The sequence below is a fragment of the Triturus cristatus genome, chromosome 9 (genome assembly GCF_964204655.1).
Source record: "Triturus cristatus chromosome 9, aTriCri1.1, whole genome shotgun sequence".
Taxonomy (NCBI): Eukaryota; Metazoa; Chordata; class Amphibia; order Caudata; family Salamandridae; genus Triturus; species Triturus cristatus.
The window spans coordinates 1,226,958,302-1,226,979,251 of record NC_140592.1 but is presented as its reverse complement, the minus strand read 5'-3'; the positions used below and the strand labels follow the sequence as shown (position 1 = coordinate 1,226,979,251).

General features: G+C 46.6%; 1 protein-coding gene across 4 annotated transcripts in view; it reads left to right on the top strand.

Moving 5' to 3' along the window:
• The window catches only part of RYR3 (ryanodine receptor 3), a 2,047,168-nt gene that overhangs the window by 1,621,228 nt on the left and 404,990 nt on the right, over positions 1-20,950 (top strand). For all 4 annotated transcript variants that reach the window (XM_085627314.1, XM_085627313.1, XM_085627312.1 and 1 more), the window contains 2 exons: positions 765-782; positions 6,930-7,010. In XM_085627314.1, coding sequence (XP_085483440.1) covers positions 765-782; positions 6,930-7,010 — 99 coding nt within the window. The remainder of the gene's footprint in view (positions 1-764; positions 783-6,929; positions 7,011-20,950) is intronic.

Sequence of the window (20,950 nt, the reverse complement as noted above, 5' to 3'; positions counted from 1 at the left end):
GCAAATGCTGCTGCCCTCCGTTGATGTCACTGTAGGTGCCATGTCCCCAGTGCGTTATTGGCTACACGAGTGTGATGTCACAGTGAAGCCCGAAGGAAGTGACATCATGCTCGTAGCTGCCCTTGTGTTCATGGTCCGCACAATGGCTTCTAACGAACTCAGTACCCGACCATTCAAAGCACGCCTTTCAACATCCAGGCGCCTGTAGGCCTTTGAGTCCACCTCATGCGAGACAAAGACACTACTTAGAGCATTGTTCTCACAAGCGTGACACGTGAACATGCAGAAGCATTTGAAGGTATTTAAACAGTGTTACTCCTCACTGAAGCAGAACTTGTCTAGGATGTTCCATTTGTACACTGTACCCTTTGCATCACTGCTGCTGTGGAGCAGAATGGGATTATTCAGCATACGTGACTAAATGTCGCCCACCAACCCCCGACCCCCTCCTTGTCCCATGCATCCTGATCCCAGCAAAAGATGAGCTTGACAGAGAAGATATCTTGTCCGTTCAAAGTGCGCCAAGGGTCGAAATGCACCCCCAAGGGTCCCACTGCGTCCCATTGAGTGTGCTCTGTTCCGGTTGGGCTTGTCATTTTCGGATTAATATTCATAACTTTGAACTATTGTCCCGAACCCTCATTAATGTCTAATTCACAGTTTAACAGTTTGTTGTAACATTATAAAAAGCTTTGACAAGTGTCCTTGTCACTCACCGTCCTCCTAATCTATCTTTCTTTTTCTTCTGTCCCCTTGGTTTACAGTGATTGTTCGAGAGCGTGGTACGTTTGCTTTCTGCATCTTTTAATGCACCTGTGTGTGGCTAATCTTAACCCCACTCCTGGTTAATTGCATGCCCTTTCCAGGCGCCCTTAGAGCTGGCATCCTGCTCCGCAGGGACTGCATGACAAGCTCTTCCGAACCTTTCATCTTCTGCTATTGCGTTTATTGACTCATGGCCATTTCTGTGCAGCGCTCATCCGCTTTACCGGCCTTCTAGGAATCGATTAAGTGGGGTTTGTTTTTCTTTGTTGATGGAAGATGTGACTGTGGTAGTGGCAATGTTAGCCTTAAAGGATTCCCTCCCACCTCAGAGTCAATGCCGTCTACCGCTAGGAACTGCATCTCGAGATAAGCGAGGGAAGCCCGCCTAATACACACAGGGGACTGCACACATGTAAGATTGAGGGGTCTTTGTGTCACTCAGGTCCAAGCAGCTCTTGAGAGTTTACGTAGCTTTAGGCAGCGTGCTATGTGGCTTCCATTGGTGCCCTGGCCTCTCTTTGCACCCGCCTCATACACACAGGTGACTGCACACATGTAAGATTGAGGGGTCTTTGTGTCACTCAGGTCCAAGCAGCTCTTGAGAGTTTACATAGCTTCAGGCAGTGTGCTATGTGGCTTCCACTGGTGGCCTGGCCTCTCGTTGGGCCCACCCTGTACACACAGGTGATTTCACACATGTAAGATTGAGGGTCTTTGCTTCACGCAGGTCCAAGCAGCTCTTGAGAGTTTATGTAGCTTTAGGCAGCGTGCTATGTGGCTTCCATTGGCGGCCTGGCCTCTCGTTGGGCCCGCCCTATACACACAGGTGATCGCACACATGTAAGATTGAGGGGTCTTTGCGTCACTCGGGTCTAAGCAGCTCTTGAGAGTTTACATAGCTTCAGGCAGTGTGCTATGTGGCTTCCATTGGTGGCCTGGCCTCTCGTTGGGCCCGCCCTATACACACAGGTGATCGCACACATGTAAGATTGAGGGGTCTTTGCGTCACTCAGGTCCAAGCTTCTCTAGAGAGTTTAAGTAGCTTCAGGCAGTGTGCTATGTGGCTTCCATTGGTGGCCTGGCCTCTCTTTGCACCCGCCTCATACACACAGGTGACTGCACACATGTAAGATTGAGGGGTCTTTGCGTTACTCGGGTCTAAGCAGCTCTTGAGAGTTTACATAGCTTCAGGCAGCGTGCTATGTGGCTTCCACTTGTGGCCTGGCCTCTCGTTGGGCCCGCCCTATACACACAGGTGATCGCACACATGTAAGATTGAGGGGTCTTTGCGTCACTCAGGTCCAAGCTTCTCTTGAGAGTTTAAGTAGCTTCAGGCAGTGTGCTATGTGGCTTCCATTGGTGGCCTGGCCTCTCTTTGCACCCGCCTCATACACACAGGTGACTGCTCACATGTAAGATTGAGGGGTCTTTGTGTCACTCAGGTCCAAGCAGCTCTTGAGAGTTTACGTAGCTTTAGGCAGTGTGCTATGTGGCTTCCATTAGTGGCCTGGCCTCTCTTTGCACCCGCCTCATACACACAGGTGACTGCACACATGTAAGATTGAGGGGTCTTTGTGTCACTCAGGTCCAAGCAGCTCTTGAGAGTTTACGTAGCTTTAGGCAGTGTGCTATGTGGCTTCCATTGATGGCCTGGCCTCTCTTTGCACCCACCTCATACACACAGGTGACTGCACACATGTAAGATTGAGGGGTCTTTGCGTCACTCGGGTCTAAGCAGCTCTTGAGAGTTTACATAGCTTCAGGCAGCGTGCTATGTGGCTTCCACTTGTGGCCTGGCCTCTCGTTGGGCCCGCCCTATACACACAGGTGATCGCACACATGTAAGATTGAGGGGTCTTTGCGTCACTCAGGTACAAGCTTCTCTTGAGAGTTTAAGTAGCTTCAGGCAGTGTGCTATGTGGCTTCCATTGGTGGCCTGGCCTCTCTTTGCACCCGCCTCATACACACAGGTGACTGCACACATGTAAGATTGAGGGGTCTTTGCGTCACTCGGGTCTAAGCAGCTCTTGAGAGTTTACATAGCTTCAGGCAGTGTGCTATGTGGCTTCCATTGGTGACTTGGCCTCTCTTTGCACCCGCCTCATACACACAGGTGATTGCACACATGTAAGATTGAGGGGTCTTTGTGTCACTCAGGTCCAAGCAGCTCTTGAGAGTTTATGTAGCTTTAGGCAGCGTGCTATGTGGCTTCCACTGGTGGCCTGGCCTCTCGTTGGGCCCACCCTGTACACACAGATGATTGCACACATGTAAGATTGAGGGTCTTTGCTTCACGCAGGTCCAAGCAGCTCTTGAGAGTTTATGTAGCTTTAGGCAGCGTGCTATGTGGATTCCATTGGCGGCCTGGCCTCTCGTTGGGCCCGCCCTATACACACAGGTGATCGCACACATGTAAGATTGAGGGTCTTTGCTTCACGCAGGTCCAAGCAGCTCTTGAGAGTTTACGTAGCTTTAGGCAGCGTGCTATGTGGCTTCCATTGGTGGCTTGGCCTCTCTTTGCACCCGCCTCATACACACAGGTGATTGCACACATGTAAGATTGAGGGTCTTTGCTTCACTTGGGGCCAAGCTGCTCTTGAGAGTTTACGTAGCTTCAGGCAGCGTGCTATGTGGCTTCCACTGGTGGCCTAGCCTCTCGTTGGGCCCACCCTGTACACACAGGTGATTGCACACATGTAAGATTGAGGGTCTTTGCTTCACTCTGGGCCAAGCTTCTCTTGAGAGTTTACGTAGCTTCAGGCAGCGTGCTATGTGGCTTCCACTGGTGGCCTGGCCTCTCGTTGGGCCCACCCTGTACACACAGGTGATTGCACACATGTAAGATTGAGGGGTGTTTGCTTCACTCAGATCCAAGCTTCTCTTGAGAGTTTACGTAGCTTCAGGCAGTGTGCTATGTGGCTTCCACTGGTGGCCTGGCCTCTCGTTGGGCCCGCCCTGTACACACAGGTGATTGCACACATGTAAGATCGAGGGGTCTTTGCTTCACTCGGGGCTAAGCAGCTCTTGAGAGTTTATGTAGCTTTAGGCAGCGTGCTATGTGGCTTCCATTGGTGGCCTGGCCTCTCTTTGCACCCGCCTCATACACACAAGTGACTGCACACATGTAAGATTGAGGGGTCTTTGCTTCACTCAGATCCAAGCTGCTCTTGATGAAAATGTATGTATCTTCAGGCAGTATGATATTTGGCTTCCATTGGTGGCCTGGCTTCTCATTGGGACCGCCCTGTACACCCAGGTGATTGCACACATTTAAGATTGAGAGGTCTTTGCTTCACTCGGGGCTAAGCAGCTCTTGTGAGCTTACGTAGCTTTAGGCAGCGAGCTATGTGGCTTCCATTGGTGGCCTGGCCTCTCGTTGGGCCCGCCCTGTACACACAGGTGATTGCACACATGTAAGATTGAGGGGTCTTTGCGTCACTCAGGTCCAAATTGCTCTTGAGAGTTTACGTAGCTTCAGGCAGCGTGCTATGTGGCTTCCATTGGTGGCCTGGCCTCTCTTTGCACCCGCCTCATACACACAGGTAATCGCACACATGTAAGACTGAGGGTCTTTGCTTCACTCGGGGCCAAGCTGCTCATGAGAGTTTACGTAGCTTTAGGCAGCGTGCTATGTGGCTTCCATTGGTGGCCTGGCCTCACGTTGGGCCCGCGTTATACACACAGGTGACTGCTCATATGTAAGATTGAGGGGTCTTTGCTTCACTCAGATTCAATCTGCTCTTGATGAAAATGTATGTATCTTCAGGTAGTATGATATTTGGCTTCCATTGGTGGCCTGGCTTCTCATTGGGCCCGCCTTATACACACAGGTGATTGCACACAAGTGAGATTGAGGGATCTTTGATTTCACGCAGGTCCAAGCTGCTCTTGAGAGTTTACGTAGCTTCAGGTGGCCTGACTCCTCATTGGGTAAATGTCTACCGCAAAACACTGCAGCTTCACTTTACATTAAATGAAGCTATTTTCATTATCCGAGTAGGGAAGGGCAAGTCTTTGAATGAGTATGGACCCAGAGTATGCCCCCATATAAATATGATGATGCTTTGTGAGGAGCACTGCGAGGAAGCTCAGAACTGCACCTTAGATCTCAAAACCACCAGATATTCATGACTAACAATAACAAAGCCTCAGACTGAAGGAGACATTGTCATTTCATAGTTAGGTACTATAGCTCACCGCTGTCCTACTGAATGTCACGGTGTTAGTCCAAAGCTCACAAACGTCCTACTTCGAGGAAGGAGAGCTGTCAAAGCTCACTACAAGATTTGGCGATATATCCTAGGTACCCAAAGTCTTATATGGTGAAATAGCAGAGCTGAAATCAAAGACAGGGTCACCAAATCATTACTGCAAGGAAAGCTGGTACAGCAGGGCTCACCATGGCCCTCCTACAGGGGATATTGGGATGTCAAAAATCATCCTGCCCGTACAACAGGGGAAGTTCAGGTAGTAAAGCTGACAAGGGTCTTAACGAAAGGGGAAAGCGAAATGTTGAAGTTCACCAGTGTCTTATGACAGGAGAAGATGAAATATCAAAGTTTACCAAGGCCTTACTACAGAGGAACTGGCTTCTCAAATCTCACAGATGTAAAAGCCTACCAGGGTCTTACTACATTGGAAGCTGACGCATCAAAGCTCACAAGGGCCTTACAACAGGGGAAGAAACTGAGATTTCAGGTCTCATCAGTGACTTACTGTAGGAGAAGATGACATGTAAATGTTTGCCAAAATGTTACATCAGGGGAGGTTTTGATGGCAAAACGTACAGAGCCTTACAACAGGGAAAAGGGAGATATTGAAGCTCACCGGTGCCTTATGACATGGGGAGATGAGACATCAAAGCTTACCAAGGCCTTACTGTAGGGGAAACTGAAATCTCAAATCTCGCCAATGCTTTACTTTATGGCAAGATTGGAGATGTAAATGCTCACCAGGGTCTTACTACAGGGGAAGATGAAATGTCAAAGTTCACCAGGGTCTTATTAACGGGAATTTGGAGCTTTAAAACTCACCAGTGCTATGCTACAGGGCAAGGTAAGATATCGAAGCTCACAAGGGCCTTGTTACAAGAGATGCAGCAATGCGCACCAAGGCCTAAATACAAGGAAAACTGAGAAGTGAAAACCTATCATGGTCTTACTACAGCAACATCTGAAATATCAAACCCCTACGTGTAGAGTTAAAATGTCTTTCATTAGTATACACAGACCTGTAAACGCATTTAATCATGTATGAACACACCTAGCAAGGGCATCTATCCATCTCACTCATGTCAGGATGTTCAGATTTGATGTAGCCCAATGTTTCAATTGCTCTGTTTGCCACATTGCTCCATCTTTCTTAATCATGGTCCTGATGACTGAAGTGCATTTATCTTTATCAGTACACCGATGGCATACCTTAATGCATCCATGATAGTGTGGTAGATAGAGAGTGTAATGTGCCTTTCATGGGCATGACTTAGGGTGATCCTCTTTAGTAGAACTCCAAAGTGTGGCTCCACTCACACCATCTCTCATTAAATTTGTTGCTGAACTAAACCCTGTTCACTACGACGTTAAAAACGTGGGTGTACAAGGTGGACATAATATGTGGCGTGAGGTACTGTCGAAAGAGATTGAGGAAAAGGAGAGGAAGGCAGGGAGTATGGTAACTCCAGGTCACAGTTCTTAGCTTGTGTTGACTAGGGAAGAGTTTCAGTGTGTTTTTAACCCTTGGTTAGGAGAAGGCTGTGATGGGGATAGCTGGCGGGGACAGTTCATTCACAAGGCATAGCCAACTTAGAAAAGTTAAGATTGAGGTGGTGGGGTCAGAACAGTATCTAACTTGGGTCGAATGATTCATGTAAGTGCAACTTTGAGAAGCCCATCCTTGTGGTGTGCTCATTATATATCTAAAGATACAAATAGGTCATTTGGGGTCTCATGACATCACAGGGCGCTTGACCTCTGACCTCCAAGCTTATCGCCTCTTTGTTGACTCTTTACATGCCTATTAGATACTCATGGCTGTCCAGTTTCGAGCAATTTAATCATTTCTACCGCTTGTATGATGAGTGCTTTTTCGACTCAGATCACTGCGCTGCCTGCAGAGCTTCTTCAGAGTGCTTTAGGAGTTTGCTGACTTGCCTCTTTCTTCCACAGGTGAGAAAGTGCTACAGAATGATGAGTTTACCCGAGATCTCTTTAGATTTTTGCAGCTTCTATGTGAAGGCCATAATAACGGTACGTAATTCTTTGCCGGTCTTCTTAAAGGTTGGAGTCACACTTGCTTTGTGGGGTCAACTCAATGATGACGGAGACTTCTGTAATGTCATTGACTTAATTCCATTTTTTCCCTTCTCATGCCTTACCCTGCATGTGTTTGTGTGGAACATATACCTACAATATTGTGGGAGGATGAGAGGGGTAGTTGGGGGAATTGGCGGCTTACTGTTGGTAGTCCGGGTTCTTTGGAGAATAAAATCCTGTTGCGCCTTACCTCAGCCTGTTGACTATTAATGCAATTTCCTTATGAAAAGTGACTGCCTCTCAATGCGCCAGATACTGTACATACACAAGACAGACGGTCCTGCTAGATATGGAGTTACGCATTGTATCACAAAGGCGTGACATTACCCCTGTGATTGCAGATCATATAACATGCAAGGTGATGATGTAACTTTCTGATGCAGCTTTTATTGAAATTCCTAAGTGTAGAAGATGAGCTTAAATAGATTGTTAATGGGAGAGCTACCTTTACCCCTAAGGCCCTGAATATAAGTTGGACAGTGCTGGTGTAGCGGTAAAATCGTCATGTGGTAATTTTGCACCAGTAGTGTGCAATTAGGAGTGAAACTCCCTGGAATGGGAGTGACTGCATAGGACCGATATTTCCCTTATAAAACCACACGGAATTCGCAGTTCCATGGGGTTTTGCTGGACAGGTTGTAAATGTCCGTGAGGGCCAGTGGTGTGTGGGTGAGGGAAATGCAGGAGGTGTGTCAAGAGGAAAATGTTTTGTGGCAATGGGAAAGGATTGTATGCTTTCTCCTGTCAGAAAAAAAGGAGAATGAGACTTTGCTGCTGCGAACGCTTACAAGTTGACCTGGTGTGGACTTGCACCCAGAAACTTTTATTGCTGCTCTAAAATTCCCCCTGTTGGAATTATTGGAAGCAGTTGAAATATGTTTTCAAAAACAGGCCTGGATGTTTGGAATCACACGGGGGAAAGGCTGGGTAGTTCTAGGATCTGCATGTTATTCCCCATTCTGTGCCTGAAACCCATAGTTGTTTGGTAAAGGCGCAGGGGTACCTGACAGAAACAGTACTTTTGGCTCTTCTGCTGTGAAACACAAAATCGAGCCCACTGGGCTTTGCCACACTTTACTATAAATGCAAAAAGGGATAACAATTCGGGAGTTAATACCTAATGAGGGAAAATCAACAAAGGCGCAGCAGTATTGATGAGTGATAGACTTGGGCTGCATCTATAGTAGGGTAGGAGTAAGGCCTATAGCCCTAGCTCTGCGCTAGAAAGTGTGTATCCTCCCTGTCTCAGATGTCATAATACCCGGTCTGGTCACTAATGCATCCTCTGAAGATCTAACGCTTCGATACGCCAGTGTGCGAAATGAGACGGCAAATGCACAGGGTCTCCAGAGTTTGCAGAACTTTAAAGACCATCACGTCCAACTTCCCTATGGTACTGACGGTTACAGACATCTAGTAAAGACTCCACAAGATGGTTCTATGATGAAGATTCCTTCCCATAGACTCTTCATCTGAAAGAGAATATCTGCTGATTGGAGAAACTTCTGCATTCCTCCTTGTGGTACTAGGAGGTAACATTGCAGAACTAATCGCGGATCTGCCAGAAATCACCAACACTTCAGCCATATGCTTAACCTTCCATTGCTAGGCCTGCGACTCCAGTATGGTCTCAATGGCACTATGTCAAAGTCTCAAAGATGCCTGTGTATGTCAGCTCATGAAGTGCCAGAACCAGGACTAGCCACAACAGTGTCAGTTCACTAGTTCTGGTTTCAGCTTCAACAACTCCCCTTGTATCACTTAACGGATTTGATCATTAACAGAGGAAGAGCGTCTGGGTACTTTACCTACAAAGATACTCCAGTGTTTGGATTGCCATCTGGCGAAATTGGTTATTACTCAAGTATTGGAGCTTTCATAGATTCCCATGCTTGAATCATTCCCTGTCGTCGAGATGGGAGTCCTCGGTATAATTAAAAAAGTAATGTCACAATAGACATAGGACTTTAAGGCCTAAGGCCTCATTATTTATTTTAACATATCTAAGTCCTTATTTAACAAGGGACCAAACTTAGAAACAACTAATCAGCTAATACCACCCTGTGGAATCTTCCTGAAAAGAGCTCTAGTCCCTCAGATTTTCTACCGCACATCGTGCTAGGGAGTCTCCACTGAGCTCTGCACAGTTTTTTACTCACAACCCTTTGGAAGTACCTTTTTTCTTCAGATAAATATAAGTGCTGACTTTTAAAGCTGTATAAAAAGGGGCAGAAAGACATCTTGGATATATATATATATATAGACATATATATATACCAGTATCTGTTTTTAGGTGGAATAAACTGACACCTCCTTGTCAGACCACAAACCTAAGGAATGTAAGGTATGTCACACATTTTCTTCAAAGGGGAGGCTTTTACTATGGCTACAGAGGCTTAAAGACAGGGATGATCCTGTTTCTGATGAGGAGAGTGGTTTCCACAAGATCCTCCTCTAAAACAACTAAAAAAGACCACTGGATGACTCTCCAGGTCCCAACCTCCAAAGAAGACACACAAAATGTCTTCAGAGAATTCTGGAAAGCAGGACCCATCTGTCAAGTTGCCTCCTCCACAACATGCTGTAAGTTCAGTTTCTGACAAAAAATCCTCTCAGAAATGGGCGTCAGAACCTTATACTGCCATCTGTAAGGTTAAACATTCTTTCAAAAAGCCTACCTCAGCCCCGCTGATGAACAACTCGCTGACGGCAACCTCGACGACGAAGAAATCTTCTTTAGGGGCTATTGGTGTAACGTCGCTGATGATCAACGTCGCCACTATTACAGTGTCATCAGTGGCGATCTCCTAGTCGGCGACGTTATCGTCGAGAAGCCAAGTCCCGTTGTTGTCGATGGTAAAGATCACCAGGGCTTCTAAGTCATCGTTGACGAAGCTTCCGATGTCGAAGATGACGACGAGTCTTTTGTCGACAGCTACTCCAGCGTCGACGGCGAGCCTACCATCGACAGTACTCTCATCAACGATTTCTCCCACCATTTCATCGACTGCCTGTATCGTCAATGGCTATTCTATCATCCACGACTATATTGTGGGCAGAGGTTTCACTGTCATCATCGATGCCGCTTACCTCCGTTGACGGCTTGTCATTGGCGACTATGACAGTTTCTTCCAAGAGCCAGACACATTCAAGCGACTATGACTACATCGACAACCTCGGCGATGACGCCAGCTTCTAAAACAGGAACATTGATTTTTCATTAAAAAGTTTCAGAGGAAAAGTTTACACCGTGTTACCAGTACACCTCTTAGATGATGAGGACTATTCTAATGACGACAATCTCTTTGGGGCAGCACAAAGTCCATCAGAGCTTAATGTAAAGTATCACAAAGACTCCGATGAGCAGGAGTATTATGGCCAGCAATTTTACTACTCTGAACAACAGCAGCAGCCACAACAGGACATGGTATGCCTTCCTTCCACTCTGGTTACGGATCAACAATCCATGCTAGCGGATTACAGACAGATTGCCGCCAACGTTGTCATCTCCTTCACCAGCACCTCCGCCACTTCCTATTGTACAAACTCAACATCCATCTTCTCTTCAAACACAAGTACCTGTACAACAGCTATAATCTTCTGACGAAGAGGAAGTAGAACAAGAGAAAGGGGAAATACCGCAGGATGAACAGCAACAACATGAGGAATGGGACGATTACATTATTCCTCCACCAGCGTCTCCATCTCTGCCACAAACTGATTCACCTCCAGAAGACATAGGAGGTTTCTATAACCTCTTAGAGAGAGCAGCCAGGTGTTTTGAACTTCCGGTGCATCAGCAGGACTGTTTCCTTTATGATTTCAAGGAAACTTTCATGAAATCAGTCAGATCAATGCCCATTATTGACTATATCTGGAAATGCGGAACCCAGCAACAGTGCCTTCAGTCTTACCAAGACTTGATAAAAGGTATAAGGCTCCAGACGATGGGCCTGCTTGTCTCTCGGGTCATCCAAGACCTGATTCAGTGATTTCACAAGTGGCCCAACGTAGATTAAAGAACCCTTCAGCACCTTTATCGGCACCCCCAGACAAGGAGGGTAGAAGACTGGACAGCATAGGCAAACGTTTTTCAACTATGTCTGCATTAACAATCAGGGCTTCTCATTCTCTGGCTTTATTAGGCCATTACAACAGTCAAATGTGGTCAGATATCACCTCTTATGACAATAATCTTCCATCGGACGTCAAAGATGAGGCTAAGAAAATACTGCCGGAGGGCGAACGTTCCGCCTCGGAGATAATCGATTGTGCGATGGACATTGCATTCACTGGTTTCTGCCAGCTGGCCGGGGCAACAGTCTTTTTTTTTTTTGTGCATATTTATATAGCACAAACTCGACCCAAAGGTATTGGAGCGCTTCACATGAGCACCGTATTTACATTACACATTCAGGCACAGGGAGATTAAGTGATTTGCCCAGAATCACAGGATGTGGACGCGACCTCGAGGCTGGAACTCTGGTTTCCAGCACCAAAGTCGGCAGTTTAAGCCGACGGACGACATCCTCTCCCCTTCTTAAGACGTCTTAAGACGTCAAGGGTGGCTTAAGGCCACAACATTCAGGCCGGAGGTTCAAACCAAGATTTTAGATCTGCCTTACAACGGTGAGGAGCTTTTTGGGAAGCCTATCGATGAAGCTTTGCAAGGAATAATGAAAGACACAGATACTGCTAAGGCTCTTGGCAATCGTCAGTATAAAAAGATGCCCTTTCGTGGTGATCGAGGCAAGAATCAGTCATCTTACAGGAGTGGCTACCAACAGAACCAGAATCCAGCTTATACCTCTTCCAATCAACAATACAGACCACAGTTTGCCCAGTGGCAACCAACTGGAGCTGCCTACAACAAGTCTTCCTTCAGAGAGAAAGCAGGACAACAGACGGACACTAACCCACGTCAATGACCTATCAGTACTGTCGGCTGCTACTCTTTCACCTCCTTCCAAAGCAGGAAGCAAAATTTCCCCCTATCTACAAAATTGGAAACAAATTACGACAGATTGTTGGGTCTTAGACCTGGTACAATTTGGTCATTCTCTGGAATTCATACAGCCACCGCCTCCAACCCCTCCTCAATCCCTTGCTCACAAGCATTCGCACCTCTTGAAGTTAGAGATCGTCTCCATGATTCAAAAGGGAGCGATAGAAATCATTCCATTTCACTAAAGGGGAAAAGGATTTTACTCCCAGTTCTTCTTTGTGCATAAGAAGGCAAAAAAGTGGAGACCAATCCTAGATTTGAGAAATCTAACCAAATTCCTCAAGAAACAGTAGTTCCGCATGATCACCATCCAGGAAGTGTTGCTGCTCAATGGAACTGACTGCATGGCATTCTTAGACCTTCCAGGCGCATATTTCCACATACCCATACACAAGAAACAAAAAAATGTGTCGCAGATTCTCAGTACCCGGTAAGCATTACCAATTCCGAAGGTTTGCTTCCGGCTCAAATCGGACCCTCGCATTTTTACAAAATGTCTAGCACCAGTGGCAGCAAATCTCAGACAGCATCACCACCAAATCTTTCCTTACCTAGATGACTGGCTAGTCAAGGCTCCTACCTACAATGCAGCAAAAGCATCTACCAGGGCCTGTCTACGACTCTTCAGTCAACTGGGTCTCACTTTAAATCCCGAGAAATCAGTCCTCCATCCTTACCAATGACTAATATTTCTTGGAGTCATCCTGGATACTATGCTAAAAAGGGCTTATTCCACATTGGAAAGACAACAAAAGCTTCTGACTTTAACGGGTGACATACAAAAAAGAAAGCCCCTTTCCGTACGCCTTTACAAATCTCTCCTGGGCATGATGTCCGCCTCTATTCTTCTCATCCCTCACTGACACCTGCACATGCATTCTGTTCAGGAAGCCCTGAACATCCAATGGCTGCAGGTCAATGGAACATTCGACAATCTAATTCAAGTAACTTCTCAAATGGTCACCTCTCTATTTTTGGTGGGAACACCCTTGTCATCTGTCACAAGGATTACCATTCCTGCCATAAGCCTCTCCTCTGGTAATAACAACGGATGCTTCTCTGGAGGGCTGGGGAGCCTTCCTACAGGAACTTCGGAACAGCTGCAAATGGCCGCCATCTCAATGGAATCTACACATAAATCTTCTAGAACTAAGAGCATTTTTTTCTTGCTCTACAAGCCTTTATGCCCAGAATAAAGAATTCCTCAATGCCTGTCAGAACAGACAATACAACGACAATGCACTAATTAAACAAGCAAGGAGGAACTCGATCTCTTCCTCTTTCTCAAGAAGCTCAACTGATTTGGAGTTGGGCAATTTGGCACAAAATATCTCTGACAGCGGAGTATGTACCAGGGAAGCAGAACTTCATAGCGGATTCGCTGAGCAGATTACAAACAACCTGCCATAAGTGGGAGTTGAATCAAAGCACTCTCAATTGAATTTTCTCTCACTGGGGCAAGCCAGTTATAAACCTGTCTATCAATTGCAACAACGCCAAATGCCAGTACTTCGCAAGCTGGCATATGTAACAAGGATCCTGGGGGAATGCTTTTTCAATAGCATGGTCCAGTTTATTTGCCTACGCTTTTCCTCCTATTCCTCTCCTTCCAAAGCGTACTAAAGAAGATGAAGACGGAACCCTGCAAAATCATCCTAACAGTGTCACCTTGGCCTCGCCAACATTGGTAAACGGAGCTCTATCTTCTGTCTCTGCAACCTCCGATACCCCTCAAGCTGATTCTGTCACTTCTAACCATGAACCAGGGACAAGGTCGACATCCAGACCCAGGTTCTATGAGATTATCTGCTTGGCTCCTGAGTCCCAGGAGTTTCAACACCGGAACATCCCACATGAATGCAGAGAAATCCTGTCTCGAGCTTGAGTGGATTCTGAATTTGGTGTAGATCAGCTAAGGTGCATCCCCTCTGGTTATCTTCTGAGGAAATGTTACCATATTTCCTCCATCTGGCACACTCATGCTTCAATCAAAGTACACTTAGCGGTTATCTCCAGTCTCCAGAGATCATCTGAGAACCCATCCTTGTGGTCTACCAGACTAGTAAAGCAATTCATTAAAGGACTCTTCAGGACCCTCCCATCTGTGAGAATTCATCCTCCGACATGGCAACTTAACACAGTGCTTTCACAGCTTATGAAGCACCCTTTTGAACCTATACATAGAGCTGACGCAAAGTTCTTTTCCTGGAAGATTGTTCTGCTAATGGCCCTTAGATCTGCAAGGAGAGTGGCTGAACTCCAAGCTTTCACCATCCAAGAACAATTTTTACAGTTTAAACACGATAGGGTGATTCTACGAACCAATCCTAAGTTTATTCCTAAAGTCCCCTTGGACTTTCATCTTTTTCCCCAAATCCTCAGATGGCAGCTGAACATGCTTTTCATTCCTTGGATATAAAATGCTGCCTAAAGGTCTATCTGGAGAGAACCAAATCCTTCCGCAAATTCAATCAATTGTTTGTAGCTTACAGTGCATCTAGAAAAGGTTTCCCTCTGACGAAACAAAGCATTTCTAGGTGGGTCTCTAGTGCAAATCTCTTCTGCCACCAACAGGCAGGCCAGCCACTGCTGTCAAAGGTCCATGCTCACTCTATTAGAGCTGTGTCTACATATATGGCACTGTGTGCTGGTGTATCCCTATCAGACATCTGTAGAGCAGCAATTTGGAAGACGCCACACACATTTACTAAGCATTACTGCTTGGATACTGAGACCATGAGAGATGCTGCAGTGGGACAAGCGGTGCTGAGACCTCTGTTTCAATTAAGGTGAGACTTTCTTTGCTTCCCACCATCCATTTTGAAGCACATTTTCTTTTTTCTGTTTGAAGTGTATGTATTTACTGTTATGTATACGCAAACAATAGTTAGTGACTATTTGCATATGTATATATATATATATATTTTTCTTATTATATAGAGATATGTGCAAAATACTGCTCTTTACTCTGATTCAAGCATGTGGATCTATGAAAGTTCCAATACTGGCAAAGTAAAATAAGTTACTCACCTGTAACTGTAGGTTCGAGGCATATGAGCTGCAGATTATACACTGTGCATAGATCACCATCTGGTGTTGGGCCCGGATGTTTGCAGTTTGTTTTTCCTCTTGGAAAGTCTTTGGAAGTCACGAGGTTGGTGACTCCTCCTTTGGTTCGTATTGCGCATGGGCTTCGGCTCCATCCTCAGATTGTTTTTTTCCGCCATCGGCCTCAGATGTAATACTTCGCGCTCCGGTTCCGAACTTTTCCAGTTCAACTATCGACGCAAAAATCCTCGCTCATCGAGATCCTTCAGATAATAAATCATCTTAATCACCTTCTCTTCGGCACTTCTTCGATTCTGGTCGTCGACGGCGGCCTTCGGGCCTATTCCGGCTCCGGTCTCGGCTGATGGAAAGAACTCCCTTCAAGAAGTGCCCTCGATGTGGGTCCAAGTTTCCCCACACCGATCTTCATGAGGTGTGCAACCTCTGCCTCTCCCCTGAACACGAGGCCCAAGACTGTCCTGCCTGCAAGTCTTTTCGATCTAAAAAGACTATCCGAGATCGACGGGCTAGACGCAACATGGCGCACTCCTCGACCTCCGCTCCAGTCGACATCTTCGGGGACGACGTCGAAGCTCCGGGACAGCAGAACATCGAAGAAGAGGACGCCGACCTCGTCAGTGCTTCCGAGGCCGACGACTCAGATGTGGAGGACATCACCCCGGCGCAGAGGGTCATGAGTACAATACCCCCTCCCACACCCACGCGATACCCAAAAAGGCTTCGGTCACACCTTCGCCTTCGGGCCTAGGCAAGACCAAGGATACTGCTTCTCACACCCCACCTTCGGGCCCAGTAAAGAAGCCTATTAACCCTTCCGGCAGCTCGGGCTCGAGCCAGCCTACCAGTGGTACTGAAAAACACCCTTTGGCACCGAAGAAAAGATCGGCCTCCACCTCCACAACGAACCCAGCACCAAAGCCTTCGGTGTCGAAACCTACCCTTCCGGTGCCGACCAAACATCACAAGGCCCTCGGCAACGACACTCCCGTGCCGAAGCCTTCTTCGGCACCGACCAAAAAATCGGAGGTCCCAAAGAAGCCCAGCTTAGACAAACCTAAAAAGCCGTCGCCCCCGAAAACTTCGGCGCCGACCGAACAACCAGTGTCGCAAGAACGTTTCACACCGGATCCTCTGCAAAAAACACTTACCAAGGATCCAAAAACTGGACATTTGACACTGTCTTCAAAAAAGAGACACTTGGACAAACCAGCTCCACCTCCAAAGAGGAAGGACACTGCTAACTCCCCTTTCAGAGTGCCTTCCCCACCTCCTCCACCCTCCCCACCTCCACCTTCTCCACCCCTGCCTCATCGTTCTCCAACCTTGTCTCCAGTCCCAGACGATCTAGGAGACCCTTATTATGATCCAGCAGATGTGCCACAAGACCCCACCCATTCTGGATCTCCAGACCCATGGGACGACTATAACAATCCGGACATCCCAGATGTCCCACAGGATGACCTTTACCCATCTAGGCCATCCCCACCTGAAGATTCGTTAGGCTTTCATCACCTACTACAAAGGGCGGCACATTACCACGGGTGGAGTTTCATACTGACCCAGTGGAGGAAGATTTTCTCCTAGACACCTTCGATAATGCACATAGGTCTACTGCCATTCTACCTATGTTAAAGGGAGTAATCAAACATGCACCGGAGGTTTTTAAAGACCCAGTCAGGGCCAGGGTCCTAAACCCCCGTATAGAGAAAAAATACAAAGCCGCCCCCACAGACCCTTCAAACATTAAAGGCCCTGCACCATTGGATTCCCTAGTGGTATCTACAGCTAGGAAGCACTCAAATTCTCAGGCGTCAGGCGAAGCACCACCACCTGACAAAGAGTCCAAGCTCCTAGACGCGTCAGGGAAGCGCACTGCGTCACAAGCCGCCAATATATGGCGTATCGCCAACACGCAAGCGCTATTGGCCAGATACGACAGGGCGCATTATGATGAGTTAGAGACCATCATGCACCATCTCCCTGAAAAATACAGGAATAGGGCTAATGAACTGAACCAAGAGGGAAAAACAATAACTAATACCTTTATACGCTGTGCCCTAGATGCAGCATATACAGCCTCCAGGGCCATAAACACCAGTGCCCTTCTCCGTCGCCATGCCCGGCTCAGAGTTTCAGGTTTTAAACTGGAGGTACAAGCCTCTATATTGAACCACCCATTCGACCAAGATCATCTATTTGGCCCAAAAGTTGATGAAGCCCTCGAAAAGATGAAAAAAGATACTGACACGGCGAAATCCATGGGAGCCCTACAGTCACACACTCCTAGGCGCTCTTTTCGCCACTCTTCCTTTCGGGGCAGGGGCTACTCCTCGGATAGTGCATCCACGTCCTCCTAATCCCCTCCTCAATCTACCTTCACAAAGGGTTATCAAAGAGGCGGATACAGAGGTAATAATAATAAAGGCAGAGGCAAGACAAATACCGCCCGCTCTGCCACACCACCTACCCAATGACTTTGCCCTGCTCCCTCCAGACCATTCCACTCCGGTCGGGGGCAGAATACAACATTTCCTTCACGTCTGGGAGACAATCACCTCAGACAGATGGGTGACGCAAATTATTCATTCAGGGTATTGCATAGAATTACCATCTACCCGCCCCCAAACATTCCACCCAGGCAACGCCCTATGTCTCAAGAACATGCTACATTACTAAAACAGGAGGTAATCTCCCTCCTGCAAAAACAAGCCATAGAGCAGGTCCCCATCAATCAACAAAATATAGGGGTCTACTCCCTGTACTTTCTGATTCCAAAGAGAGACGAGACTCTACAACCTATCCTAGATCTCAGACCTCTAAATACTTACATACATTCAGACCATTTTCACATGGTAACCCTTCAACAGGTTCTTCCACTCCTCTCCCAGAACGACTTCCTCACCACTCTGGACTTGAAAGATTCATACTTTCACATCCCAGTACACCAGGCTCACAGAAAGTACCTCAGATTTGTGGTTGACGGGCAACACTACCAGTTCAAGGTGCTCCCGTTCGGGGTAACAACAGCACCAAGGGTATTCACCAAGTGCCTAGCAATAGTGGCTGCACACCTCAGAAGACAGCACATTCACGTCTTCCCATACTTGGACGACTGGCTAATAAAAGCCACGTCCTACGAACAATGTGTGCAACACACCGCCGCTACAATCCAACTGCTTCACCAGCTAGTCTTCACAGTGAACCACCAAAAGTCCCACCTGGTACCATCACACACAAAACAATACCTCGGTGCTACCATAGACACCTCAAAAGCCATAGCCTATCCCAATCCTGCCAGGATTGCAAACATACAGGCTCTGCGTCAGAAATTCATATTTCAACACTCTCTCCCAGCAAGAGTGTTTATGCAACTGATAGGGATGATGGCCTCTTGCATTTTCATAGTGCTCCATTCGGTTACACCTCGCAGCAATTGCTGCCTACTTACAGAGCAGGCAGCACCTATCACTTTTCAGGGTGCCTGCCAATCAAAGCCTTTATGGAAGGCCTCAAAAGAGTAATTCCACCCAGGGTACCACCCTCACCTGTCTGGAACTTGAATATAGTTCTCACAAGGCTAATGGGACCCCCTTTCGAACCATTACATAAATGTGAGCTGCAATTTCTCACATGGAAAACAGCATTCCTAGTGGCCATCACTTCCCTTAGAAGGGTTAGTGAAATACAAGCGCTCACCATACAGGAACCTTTTCTTCAAATGCATCAGAACAATTTCTACCCAAAGTCATTTCTCCCTTCCATCTAAACCAGTCGGTAGAATTACCAGTCTTTTTCTCACAACCTCAAACCGTTGCGGAAAGGGCTTTACACACACTGGATGTTAAAAGGGCCTTACTTTACTACATCCAAAGAACAAAACCTTTCAGAAAAACCAAACAGCTATTTGTCTCTTTCTCTCCACCACATAAAGGCAACCCTATTTCTAAATCAGGGATAGCTAGGTGGATTGTAAAATGCATACAGATTTGCTACCACAAAGCAAAACAAACGCTATCTGTTCCCCCTAAAGCCCACTCTACAAGGAAGATAGGGGCTTCTATGGCTTTTCTAGGAAACATACCACTAGATGACATCTGCAAAGCAGCGACATGGTCAACACCGCACACTTTCACAAAATATTACTGTGTAGATGTGCAAACCAAGCAACAAGCTAGTGTGGGCCAGGCTGTACTAAAAACACTGTTCCAAACAACTGCAACAGATGCCGGTGGTCGCCGCTAGGGTTGGGTACTGCTATATAGTCTATGCACAGTGTATAATCTGCAGCTCATATGCCTCGAACGGAATATGCTACTTACCAGTATGCATCTGTTCTTGGAATGTAGAGCTGCAGATCTATACACGCCCACCCGCCTCCCCGGCTACCTGTATCCGTTCCAGTCTATCTTATTTAGATACAACACACATGGGTTTCTTTACTGTTATTACTACGCTCCATCTGTCCCTGCTGGCGAAAAACAATCTGAGGATGGAGCCTAAGCCCATGCGCAATACGAACCAAAGGAGGAGTCACCAACCTCGTGACTTCCAAAGACTTTCCAAGAGGAAAAACAAACTGCAAACATCCGGGCCCAACACCAGATGGCGATCTATGCACAGTGTATAGATCTGCAGCTCTACATGCCAAGAACAGATGCATACTGGTAAGTAGCATATTCCTTCTCCAGTATTGGAATCTTTCATAGATTCACATGCAGCCCACCCACCTCCCCTAGAAAAGCTAATCTTTGTCTCTCGGTTACTTCTTTGTGTACGAGCTGTGCTTTTGAAAATCTGAGAGACTAGAGCTCCTTTCAGGAAGGTTTCACAGGGTGGTGTCAGCTGATTGGTTGTTTCTAAGTTTGTTCCTTTGGTAAATAAGGACTTAGATATGTCACTAAATAATGAAGCCTTAGGCCTTTAGGTCCTATGTCTATCGTGACATTACTTTACTAAATATACCGGGGACTCCAATCTTGACGACAGGGAATGATTCAAGCATGTGAATCTATGAAAGATTCAAGTTCTTGAGAGCTACAGTTACAGGTAAGTAACTTATTTTCTTCAGAACCATACTAACTGAGAGGAGGATGGTGACAATAAGGTGGATAACACATAACCCCTGACTTCTGCCTTGAGTTAGACTAGAAGCGTGGACCTATCCTGGGAGGGTAAACCTTCTATCTCTGTTGTGACTCTTCGAATTGTCACAATTAATTTTCCCGGTATTTATCAAAATGGAAGAGAGTTGAACTACTCATGTCAAGTAGAAGATCCACTTTATTTACCTAAATTCTTACAGACAAGACTCCAGATGTAGTACCTCTCTTACCATTCAACAAGGCTTTAATGAGCACATTTATGGTGCCATGGGAAACATCACAGGCACCATGGGCAAGCAGCTGCTTGGAAAAACTCGACAGCACTGAATAATTGAAGGTTTCTGTCACCCTATTCAAGGTTTCTGTCAGCTAAATCTCAAAGGCTTTTCAATAATGCCACCAGACAGCAACTCAAGAAAACGTATTTCTGTGGGCCAAAACGTTTTTGCTTTGCGTATTGTGGCCCCAAGGGTTTATAATGCTGCATAGCTCATGGCAGGCTTCTCACTGTCACTTTGGTAGTTGACTGATCTAGTTATGAGTCTTTTACAATAAAACAGCGATAACTCTTCTTTCAACTTGCTAAAGATGGAATCAATGTGATATGAGCACCTGTAAAGAAGACTTAAGAACAGGACTAGATACTGCTGACATCACATATAGAGATACGCTTGGATGTGTTCAGCTTGCTATTCAGG